Raw genomic sequence first — 12469 nt, forward strand, 5'->3', positions numbered from 1 at the left:
TGTCACGCTCACATCCTCGTTCATCATGTTAAGCTCTTCTAAAATTACCCTCTAGTCCTCTGAATGAAAACACCTCGCTCCTTCACTTCAAACATTGTGATAAACATAGATCCTTGTAATATGAGAAAAGAGGGTGAGGACCTTGCTGTATTTCATTTTTGTACTGCAGTAATGAATTTCAAAATAGCTTAGCAGTAGTAGTCATGCTTACTGATTTAGTATACATTCCCTTCACTGCTCTTCAGAAATTTAGCACTTCTGGTAACAAGCGTGAAGATTTTGGGTTGCTTTCCTTTTTTTTTTTTTTTCTCTCCTCCCTTCAGCAGATTACAATATGACATTTTCTTTCTTGTTGTTTATTTTGAATGAAGGTTTGGCCCTCTTTCTGCACAACTGTTCCCTCACTGAAAAGGACATAAAGGGCTGGAAGACAGGAGGACCTTCATCTTCTAGCCTCACCTGGAAATGCACAGTATTTTTCCCTGTTGCTAATACCTGAAAGAAAAAGCCAAAGGGGTTTTAAAGCTACTTGCTCTGAAGTGGTCATGAAAAAAACCAAAACCAAACAAAACACCAAGCAGAAATAAAAATAAACAAACAAAATTCAAACCCCAAAGCAAGCCCCAGAGCAGCCTTTTAACTGGCATAAAAGTCCTCAGTATGTAAAATTGAGATTCTTTATAGGTCTTTTCACAGTTTTACTACTCTTCTTGAGTTGCTGTGCTTTATTTCTGAACTCAAAAAGCTAGGTGAGGCAGGTCCTCCAACAGAAGCTCTGCAACAAGACAGTACTCCAGCTCCTGAGAGCATCCCAGACTACCTGACACCACCCTGGACTATTAGGGACCAGCATGAAGGAGCACACTTACTTATGTACATGAGGGCAGCTGTGCACAAAGTAATCAGCAAGCAGGTGCCCATCAGCATAACTCATGAGAGCATCTACCTACTGTCAGGCCAAACAGCCTTCAGATCCTCTGGGCAACAGCTTGGGTCATAGCTGGAGACTTCAGGAACATGTGAGAAATGGACTGAGCGCACAGAGCACTTGATTTATGGATTTTGTGAGGCTAAATTGCTGGTAAGCCCTGTGCAGTGGTGTACTCTCATTTGCAGGAGCAAGAGATTAATTTCTCCAGTTGACTACTGAAGCTGATCTACCTGGGCAAAGATTAGTTTGCAAGGCATTTTATCTGCTCCCAGGGTATAGAACCAAAGCCTGGAGGGAGACCACAAAGCTCACACACTGAAAAAAGGCAGTTTATGGCCTCAGCTAAGGCCATTTTACAGCTGCAAAGCTCCACTGACCTCAGCAGTGCTCGCACAAGCTAGAGGAAATTCCTTTCTGAGGTGCTGAGTATGGCTTTTCCCACCATATACTTTTTTCCTGCATCATGTCGATTTTTTCTGATCCCACGTTTATTTTCCCAGGAAAGTTTTGCAGGTTTGTCTGTGGATGCACATTACTCTCGTTTCTTTCCAGCTTCTCACATTACCACAAATCGGATCAAGTACAGCAAACAATTGCATCGTACTCTCCCTGTGTGATTGATGACACAGATGCGTGCAACAAAACAAAAACAAGTACTTATATCAGGCTCCTTTGACACTTCAAAGTATCAGGGAGACCTTTCACAGCACCCAGCACAACTGAGTGCCTGGTTGCTAATCTGGATGAAACAAAGCACCGTGCAGTTTAAGAGCAAAAATAAAACACACTGCTGGGGCCAGCTTTGGCTAAGGCAAATTTATTTTAGAAGGCATTCTCTCTGCCTAGTTTTTGTAATAGGTGGACTACTTTGTTTGAGTTTCTTTCCCCAAAATGCTGAAGTCGCAATAGAGACAACACTTTACTGGATAAGGTCCTTAAAAATCCCTAAGATAGATAGATAGATATAATTAAAAATAAATCAGTCACTTTTCTTCCAAAACTGGATTATTACAATAATCCTGAGGCTAGTGAAGGCCTGAGTTTCTTTCCTCAGCAGGTCTGTCTGCCTCTGCCCCCCACCCTGATGCCCAATCCCACTAGACTTCATCCTAAGGTCCACTCCAGCCAACCAGCTGTTCACAAAAAAGCAAACCAAGAGTGGCAATGAAAGGGGAAGTAGAGGATATCTGACCTAGAGAAGCAGAATACTGAAAAATGTTAGGCTGAAGCCATCAGCATAACACCTCGATACCCCTGCGGGTCTGTCATCTCCATTTTGGGTATCAGACAGTGATGGCTGTGAGATGACAGATGTTTGCAGGCAGTGCAGAGCAGAGGTATCCCTGACCACAAACACGGTACTGCAGCTCAGGATGTCATATCACTGTCACCATCCTTCTTGCATGCCTGACCTCTGCAACTGCATTATTCAGAGAGTCATTATTTCAGCATATTATTGGAAAAGGACAGAGCTCACGGTGCACCAGAGTTAATGGTTCATCAGCACTTCGCATCCCCACAATATCCCTTTTGCAGAAGTCCAACAGTCTCCTGTCCCTATTCATTTCCAGCTGGAAGTCTGAATGACAGCCAGAGAGAAAAGTTACTTTACTGATGCTGTAAACTAAATGCCAGATCAGCTGGGACAGATTTGACACATGGAAAGGAAAGGGTGGGAGTTATTTCAAAATCCTTATTGCATTCTTACATTGCTGGATCAAGCACAAAGTTTAGCAAGACAGACATCCCCAGCACTCTTGCCCAATTACAGAAAACAAAAAGCAAACTCTCAGCTTTTCATTAACACCAGAAGCACCACCCCAGTTGGCCACACCACCAACAGACCTTGCTCCATGCCCACAGGCTCAGTGCAATCAGGGGCCCACCTGGCACAGGGACAGCAGTGACTCCCCAGGCAGCTGCCCTATGTCTTCCTCCCCAAGGATGAGCAGTCCCTCCAGCTCAGCAAATGCCCCATGACCACTCATTAACAAGCTGTGTCACCCTTGCAGGATGAGCTGTGCCATTCCACGCCTGTTACACACAGCCCTTGCCCTGCTACTGCCACCCAGCTTCTGGCAGGAAAGGCGGTTCTCCAAGGCTTGTTCAAAAGGCTCTTGGAGAAACAATCCTTGATCAACCATTAACAGGCCTACCCGACTGTAACAGCGCAGTCTTCCTCCCTGCACAGATGTGTATACACATATCTCCTCAGAAGGTCTGCTACCTATCAAGTATTACAGCAGCCTTATCAAGGGACAGTCACTACAGTCCCAGCATTATGATTCAACCAGGGTTCCATGCAAGAAGTGGGAAACATCTAGTAATCCTACGAAGGAATGAGTCCCACTAGGATCACAACAGGACTCTACAGTGCCCAAACATCAAAGGTATCAATGTACAGTCCTACATGAAGCTGGGCCTGCAAATCAGGTGCTGCCTTCTTACCTGTTCTCCAGCAGCGTCATGCACACGACCTCCCGCACACCTGGGTTGTTGGCTTTCTCAATGGAGCAGCTTTGCAGATTCCAAGTGGCCACCCTCAGAACAGGTCTGCCATCTCTCACCCCCCCAAACATCTCCACAGAGGGGCGAGTGGATATGATCTGGGTTGGACCCCCAGGAGGAAAGTCCAAGTCCTCACTCTGGAGGCTTAGAGAAGTAGGGCTGGGGTGAGGCTTGGACATGAAGTTGAGGCCACCATTGGTGTTTGTCGAAGGGGGCCTGGAACGCTCTGCGAAAATCTGATGCCTGATTTTGTCCAGAAAGGAGGAATTGATGCAGTCCATCCTCACCAGGTCCTCGATACTTTTGAAGGGCCCGTGCTCTTTACGGTAGTCCACGATGCTGTTGGCGATCTTCTCAGTGATGCCACGGATGCTCATGAGCTGTGCCGGGGTGGCGGTATTGATGTTGATCTTTGTGGCGGAGAGGTGGTGCTCAGAGGCCAGGTCCTTGCGCAGTGAGCTGGGCGAGTGCTGCGCCGAGCTGCCCTTGCTGCTCACGCAGATCTCGAACTTCACCTGCTCCAGCTTGGCCGCCCCCACCCCACTCACCAGCGCCAGGTCCTCCACTTTCTTGAAGCCGCCGATGTACTCGCGGTACTCCACGATGTTCTGGGCCACCACCCGGGTGACCCCGGGGAGGGTCATCAGCTCCTCCTCCGTGGCCGTGTTGATGTTGAGCCTCTCCTGGTTGACGAGGATGTTGCTGAAGTTGCACGCCGCGCTGAACTTGCGGCTGTGGCACAGGTCGGCCGGGTCGCGGGGGATGGAGCGGTGGCAGCCCAGGCTGCCCCCCATCTCACCGCCTCCGCCTCGGGCCGCTGCCGGAGCCGGGGGAGCGGGCGCGGGGCGCTGCCGGGGCTGCCCGCCCGCGGCTCATGGACCTCCGCGGGAGGCCGGCGACAGACCGGGCGGCTGCGGGGCACCTGCGGACAGACCCCGCACCGCGCCCTCGATCAGCGGACCCACGGAGGGGCCCCCCCGGCCCTTCCTCCTCCTCCTCCTCCCGCTCTCCTCAGGAGGCACCGCCGCTCCCCCGGCGCCAGAGAAGCCGCCGCAGCCGCTTCCCGCCCGCCGCCTCCCCGTCCCCCGGCGCTCCCAGCGGCCGCTGCCACTGCCCGTGCCCCGCCGGCGGTAGTAGTAGCTGGGCGGGAGCCCCCGCCCCTCAGCGGGCGAGGCGGGGCCGCCGCTGCCGCCTCCGCCCCCCGGGCGTCTGCCGGGCCCGCCCCCGCCCAGGCACGGCGGGGACCGGCCGGCCCTGGCAGTGGGAATGGGGCGGCTGCCCCGGCGGGGCTCCCTGCAGCGAGGTGCTGGCCCCGGCTCCGTGCCGAGCCCCGGCGGGGGGGCGAGGAGGAGGAGGCTTGACCTTCTCTTTCATGCGTGGGCGTTCTGCCCCCTGGGCACAGCGGACTAAGAATGTCCCCACTGCTGTCACCTGGCCGCTAAAGGCAGGCTTTTCCCTTTTCCAGGTGAAAGGACGCCGACGTGTCGGATGCTCAGGCGCTCCCTGCAGCATTCTTGTCCCAGAAGTTCCCTGGGCTTGCCTCCGTGCAGCTGGCAGTGGCAGGGAATAAGTGTGTTTTCAAAACTCCTGAAAGCCTCATCAGTCATCTCAACGGGCTTTTTTGTGCTCTTACAGGGCACTATGCTTTCATACCTCTGGGTGAAGTCTGCTTTTTTCTTTCTTTACTTTTTTTTTTTTTTGACATCTCAAGCAATTGTGAGAGTGCTCATCAAACTAAAACTCCCTGCAGAATGATGCTTTTGGACATACCAGGTCTGTATACGGGGTCTGCCTCAGCCCATGGACCCTGGTCTGCTGCGTGCCTAGCTGTTCTCCAAGCCAGAGTAACCTTATTCTGCACTGAAATCATGACTGTGTATCATCCATGTGCCTGAGCTTTAATATAGTTTGTTTGTGGCCTGGGAACCTCAGCAGCCCACCACAATCCATGTTGGTGTAGCTGCTGAACTATTTACCCAGCTTCTACAGCATCCAGTCCCATGCTGCGCTGTCTGCAATGCTATCTGTAGCCAAATTAGCTCATTTGAAACTAGCTTGACTGTGCCCACACAGGAGTGACTGCAATGTCAATGAATCCAAAATATAATCGGTGGGTGTAATTGAAAGGAAGGGGGAGGAAAACTGAAAGAAAGAGCAACATATGCTTACAGATGCCAGGTACACTCCCTGCTGCTGCCTGCTGCTGACAGTATAAATATATATTTCTTTTAGCTGGACAGAAGATGGTACACATATATTTTCAACGTCAAGACTCTTGGTTGCCCCTCTAATGAAAATGGAAATAGCTTGTAATAGTGGCTTATACATGTATTTTTCAATGGAAATTATCTGGGTCCACCCGAAATAAAAAGTTGAACTCGTTCATCTTCTTGGTGAAGGAGAACGTTGTGTGCGCAAGGTGCAGCCCAGGCTGCACCAGGCTTTCAGACTGCACAGGGCACTGGTGCTTTAGCATTGGCACTAGATACTCTGCTGCAGATCACACATTTCTCTTCTGTTCACTTGAGCAATAGAGCTAGAAAATTGTCATTACGGGAATGGGTACTGGCTGCATTAGGGTATTGGCTCTCTGCTGACTGCTGGAGTGGAGAAAGTGCTTGCTTAGGTGATTAAATGCTTCCACGTCTCCTGGAAAGTGCTCTGTGCACTGCGATAACAGCAGCCAATGCAGCAGAAGTCATGCTGGGCCTATTCCTGCTGGGATGGTACCAGCACAGAGCTGGAAACAATTAACCATTGAAACAAGTATTCTTTTTGAAGCGGCATTATTATGGTAATAGCTCCACAAGCTGTTATCTCAATTGAGAACACACTCTTTTGCTTTCTACAGCAGGTTGTTTTGAATTGGTCCAGGCTCATTAAATAAGTTTTGAAGCTGAAAAGCACCAAAATTCAGGTGAGGCATCATCTACATTACAGGTAGCACTAGGTTCTCCATGTTACAGAGAGAAGACAGGAGCATCTCCAGAAAGAAAATAACAGATATCCCTCTCATCCAGAACTTTCTGTTGTCAGCAACTACTCAACATTTCTTGAATCTGCAGCTCCAAAATAACTTGTGAAACTAGATGCAACTGGAGATGTGGAGGTCAGAGAGATGCACCAAGTGTCCCATCACCTAATCCTGGGTATAACCCCGTGCTAATATGAACTGCAAGGAGGAGAATGGGGGGGTTATCATTCCATTAGCCATTTACCCTTATTTTCTTTACCCTTATTTTCTTTGTCGACAATTACAAGAGTCTTATTGAGCTCTGAAGCGCCCAAAGATGTGAAAATACAGGCTTGGTTTATATTTTCAGAGGTTCAAAAGGAAAAAAAAATAGAAAAAAAAAAGGTTAATCAGCTGGCCTGACATCAGTTATGCAGTCCATTAACATGAGAAAGCTAAAAATGGGGTTCAGTCAGTAAATGATTGAAAAACTAATGTTGAAATTACTGACAGACAGTTTAGGCAACAGAAAATAAATCTTGTGAAACCTGGGTAAATACTAGATTTTGTCTTTCATCCAATCCTGAGCTCAGTGTATTTAAATTTATTCAAGAAAAGATCGATCATGGTCTGCTGGTGTTCACCAGCTGTCAGGTATCCTTCATGGCCTGCTTGGCACTTATCGTAGCAAGGGGTCACAAATAGGGTATTCCTGGATCTCTGTCAGCCCCAACAGGTTAGAGGGCTCAGAGATGCCGTGCATGGTTTATTCCTCAGGATCTGCAACTCCCTGCATCTGGCTGCTGGCCAGGGCTGGCTTAAAAAGCTCTCAGCGACAGCAAAATTGAATTTTGCTGCTCTGAGGGTGTGAATCTGAGGAGACAGGGCCAGGCAGGCTCCAGCAGTGAGAGAGAGGGGACACTTGCAAAAGGCCCTTGGGAGCAGCCCTCATGCATCATGCAAAGTGGTTTTGTGTTTCACTGGATAGTGTTACAAAGTGAGCAGCTGGGGAACAACGGTTTTATTCCTGTCCAGTGGCCATTTGTTGGTCTTGGACTTGCTTTGCCACTATCAACTCCACTCCTAGACTCAACATCTCGCACTCTGTCCCCCCAAATAGCTAGTGAAACAGGTTTCTGGATGGTTGGGTGGCACCAGGACAAGCAGCCAGGCACACAAGAAATGCAAGGGTAAGGTTGTGTCACCTGCTTACCAGCTCTGGAGGTCTTGAACTCCTCTTCCCTGCAGGAATTCTTCAGAGAGGAAAGAACAAAACTGAACTTCTTCCATCAGAAAGCAGGTTCTGCAGCACTTCAAGCCTTCAAATACAATGTTTAAGAATGATATGGAATTGCTTGAACCTGTAATGATGGAGTGGGAGCAGATAGATACTGATGAGAAAGGTCTATTGGCTTATTTCATGCAAAGAATCAGCTTGCAGGCCAATAAAGGCATAACTTCTTAGCATTTTAAGATGGTCTTAAAAAAATCTATTCATCTATTTTTATATTTTTCAACATCCACATCTATAGTGCAGAAGCTCTAATCATATAAACTCTGTTCTATGATGAGGGCTAGGAGCAACCAGGAGATGTTGCTCAACAGAAACACACAGAGTTTGCCTTCAGCCTTCAGGCAGAAATTGCAGTTTCTACCAGCTCACCATGTCATAGCAGCACCTTTTCCAGCTCTCTCTTCTCACAGCCTTTGGGGGCAGGGGGCTTGGCAGTCACACCTCTAGGGACTGCGTTTTCAGTCCTGCTGCACTGGGTTCTTAATGGTCAAGGACTCGAGAAAGGCAGCTGATTAACTGCAGTGCCTGTGCTTTTATTTAAAGGAGCTATTAAAATAATTGTTTTCCTTCTGCAAGGACATCTTCAGTAACACTTGTAACAGGTGCCTGAGGCAGAAGACAGGCAGCTTTTATGAAGACAACTAATAACAAGTAGGAGTTAGCAATTTCATGAGCAGTGGGACTTACAGAGTCTGATTTCTGGTGTCTCTTTCCTTTGTTGATTTTATGATCTATATGAATAAAAATGAATATCCATTAGTCTCTCAATGGGGCCACTAATCTAGATAGCTCTGTTCTAGATGACCGTCAATATTTGTGGCTCTTTTAGAAACTCTGTATTTTTGAGACATTTAACCTTTGTCAAATCTGCCTGAAATTAGCCCACAATCTAATAAAATCCACGGCTAGGGGATGAGAAGCAGAGTAGCAGAGCACACAACCACGTGACTTTTTTCTTAGGAATCAAATGTCTATGGTGTGAGCTCTTTTTCCTGTAAGGCATTTTACATGACTGCCAAACTTGTTGCAAAAAAAAAGTGATGTCACCAGTGCTGTGTTGCCAGGTTACGAGTGTCACATCCTACAGAGAAATACAGTCAGAAGAGTGAGCAAAAGTGACTCATCCTCATACCTTGATTAGGGCTCCACTTTGGTTGGTGTTGAGTCTGAAACCCTGACCCCTCCCTCCCACAGGAGATCTCTCAACCGCTGGCTCACCAGTGCACAGTGGGATGGCTCATCCCAGAGGGAAACAAGAGAAACCCAAGCTAGAGAAGATGTTCTCCAGCAGAGCTTGGGATGCATTTTCCAGCTTCCATAGGCAGCAGGGGGTATTTGATTCTCATCTCGCACACCTGAGGTGACACTTAATTACTCAGACACCCCTTGGGTCACAAGGCTGGGAAAGAATTAAAAAATCTAGTCCTTCCTTTACCCCAGGCAGAGTCATCAAGGCAACACTTACAGAAGCTTGCCTGCTCCAAGCCTCGAGTGGTTTAATTTCCTGAACTTCCCAGATAAGAAACATGGGATGTGGTGGACCTGTGTGGCAGCTGATATCTTCTTTGAGGCCTAGCCTGGCAAGCCTCTAGTGAAAATGCCCACAAATCAGTACTGTGTGAATCTGGCACGGGGAGAGTCAGAGCTGATGACTTCTGAGCTAAGTGTCTAAGCTCTCACCCTAGGCAAGCTTTCTGTGGTTCCACCCAAAGGCAGGCATCAAGTGGATTTTTGTGAAAAAGGTACGGACAATTAGATTTTTAGGCACCTTGAGAGCCAAGCGGGAGAAGAGGAAAGATAAACCAATATGCTGGAAAGGGTTGTTCAGAATAGCTTTCAGCACTTCACACAGCGCTTTGGTTTCAACAGTTGAACTGCCAGCTTCTCAAACACTGCCTTTCATATATAGACCTCTTACCCTTCAGAGGTCTTTAGCTGATGCCTCTTGGTGGCAGATAGGGATTTAAAATGCAAGCAAGTCAGCTCAATAACTTGTAGTGAAACACAGGCTTCACAGGGAGTGTGATTCACTAGTCTTTTCTAAACATTGGTGTATCAAAAGCATTATAACTTGGTGTGTAGTGCCAGAAATAATGATAAATGTTGAGACCTATCTCCTGATCATTCTGCTGTTTCACTGAATAAATTATCATTTGGCATTATTTGTCATTTTATCCTTTCCTTGTAGTTACCAGGTTACCATAATTAATTTTCTTGTTAACAAATTGTAGAGAAATGTTTAAAAAATCCATTTCAAGTTTACCTTTTACTTTTCAAAGTGTTTCATGACCATTAGTTAACTGGTGCATACAGCTTTTTAATTCGGTGATTCTGCAATTACTGTAGCGGCCAATGTATTTCTGCCCAGACATATGTTACTTACAACCTCTGCTGTTTGGGGGGTTTGCTTTTGGTTGTTTTGTTTTGGTTTGTTTTGGTTTGGTTTTCTTTTGTTATGAAACTAAAGAGATTCGTCTCTACTTCTCATTCACATGAACAATTGTGCTTTAGACCCTTAAATTATTCAGATAGGCAGAAACTGGACTCTGAGTTCTCCTAATTTTCCCAGATGTAAGCAGGGGTCAGTCAGGTCTCTCTGTGGTTACTTGTGCCAAGTTTGCTTCCTGTCTTTGTCTCTTCATGCATAAGCCTCTGCTTGCTAAGAAGAAAATAAACCACAAAGTAGAGTCAAACTTTCCCTTAGCCCCAAATTCTCAGAGACCTGCAGAGGACAGAGCCTCAGTATAAAGCCTTCTAGAGATCTGTTGAGGGTCAGGTCACTGGTTTGTGAGACAGTAAATGTTTTGATTAAGACTTTTCACACAAAACATGTCATATTGCAAAAATAAGCATCTCTGCAATACTCTCCTGAGAAATTTGTCTCTCACATTTCAAGTCCTGCACCAACAATTAAAATGGTTTAATGGCCTCAACCACTCCCAGAGGACTTTGAACTTCTCTGAGGAGCCTCCCTGAGAAGGAGCGCAAGTTGCCTAGTTATTTCAACACCTTCTGTTGATAGTTTGATCCAACACCTTCCCGTGAAGACAGAGGAAGGATGCCCAGAATGATTCAAAAAGCTGCTCTGCTGATTTACGCGAGCAGGCGGACCTGCCCTGTTGGTGGAAGTGACTCGGATGGCTCTCCATCTGACAGCCAGGTTTGCTGAAATGAAAGCATAAAGGAGGAAGGAAATCAGGAGAGTGAAGAGCTCTGCCTCTAGAACCAGGTCCTGTAGGAGGGCTGCTTGGAGGAGAGAGGTGAGCTCAGATCAGCCAGTGTCTGGGGGAATGGGCAGCAGAGCATCTGAGCAATACTAGACCAGTGGAGGACAAGCAAGTCCCTAAGCACCTGGATTGAACAGCACTGAGCTATTTAAAACCAAAAATGAATGGCCATTAATGATCCATTAAACCTAGCTTTGATCCCTGGAAAGACCCTAGTTATAAATAAGTACACAAATAAGGATATTAAGTTCTTGGAAGAAAATAAGGTGTTTAAAAAAACAAACTCACTTTTTTCTTTGAAAGGGTGACTGGCTTAAGGAACTGGCTTAAGCAGCAGCTGACTAATGACAGAGGGTGTGGAAGAGCATACGCTCACAAAATGTGTGGGTGACACTGATCCAGGGAGCATGCAAGCACTTGGGCAGGTGGGCTCAAAATTCAAAACAGTGTTCACAGGTCAGAGGGACATTCCAAAACTGAAAAGATGAGTTTTGGTAGAATCCTAGAGAGGAGAAATCCACAGCATCCATTCAAATCGAGGAATACCTGAGCCACAGATGGGGGAGGAAAGGCTCGAAAACGTAAATGTGAGGCAGGAGGGTGGCCCATTAGGTAGAGACCAAAATTTGTTTCTAACTGATCCCATGAGTCCCAACACCATGATTAGGAAAATACCTATGCAATGACACAGTTACAGTCAAGAACATGATGCTTAGAACCACCATGCCAAAGTACTGGTGAATTACTGCCAGATGTTGTACAAGTTGCAAAACCCAAACAGTTCTCCCAGAACAAACCCCACAACCCTGAAGTGCTTACTGGTTTAAGGCTAGATCCTAGTCCTTGCTTATGCCAAGTAATATGTACTCTAATAATTGGAAACACAGGGACTATGAAGTACAGCTGGACAGGAAAAAAGCTTGCATAGCCTGGGGTGAGGAGTTTGCTTCCTAAATAAGAGTTTAAATTACATAAGATGTGGAGTGTTCTTTTTACTGTGTGTGATATTTTGACTGAGGTCACATCCACATCTCCAAACCCTGTTCTAGCCAAATAACACGTGCTTTGGAGAGGCTTTTCAAAGTTTGAAAAGCCATGAGGCAAAATAGCTGTTGCCATTTAATGCAAGCCTTTGCATTATGTCAGCAGCACGAGCTCCCCATGCTCTGCAGGACATTCATTCCTGTTCACCTGGTGTGCTCGTTACCATGACTCACCTCGAAAACAACACATCAGATACTGGTTGGCTGTAATTTCTAAGCAAACATTGTTCTGATTTTTGTGGGATGCCTGTTTTTCCTGTGATGGATTCTCAGACTTTGCTGTGGTTTAAGAATGGCTCCAGCACCTCCTACTTCAAAAGCAATCTCACTGCATATCCTGAAATCAGGTTTTAATCCTTCTCCCTAGTATCCCGAAGCATGCAGTTGATTAATTCTGATTTCACACCACATATAGCCATGTCCCACACACACACTCTTGCCAGCCAGTAAACGAGCCGCATTCTTCCCATATTAGTCATGGAGCATGTCTCCTTTAGCCTATGCAGTTGCAAT

The 12469-nt window shown here is 46.8% G+C and overlaps 1 protein-coding gene across 1 annotated transcript in view; it reads right to left on the reverse strand.

Moving 5' to 3' along the window:
* EEPD1 (endonuclease/exonuclease/phosphatase family domain containing 1) overlaps positions 1–4480 on the reverse strand; it is a 62578-nt gene extending 58098 nt beyond the window's left edge. The window contains exon 1 of the mRNA XM_050330563.1: positions 3380–4480. Coding sequence (XP_050186520.1) covers positions 3380–4233 — 854 coding nt within the window. The 5' untranslated portion in view covers positions 4234–4480. The remainder of the gene's footprint in view (positions 1–3379) is intronic.
* Between the last annotated feature and the right edge of the window lie 7989 nt (positions 4481–12469).

Source organism: Myiozetetes cayanensis, unplaced genomic scaffold, assembly GCF_022539395.1.
Source record: "Myiozetetes cayanensis isolate MyiCay16 unplaced genomic scaffold, myiCay2020 scf1, whole genome shotgun sequence".
NCBI classification, from domain to species: domain Eukaryota; kingdom Metazoa; phylum Chordata; class Aves; order Passeriformes; family Tyrannidae; genus Myiozetetes; species Myiozetetes cayanensis.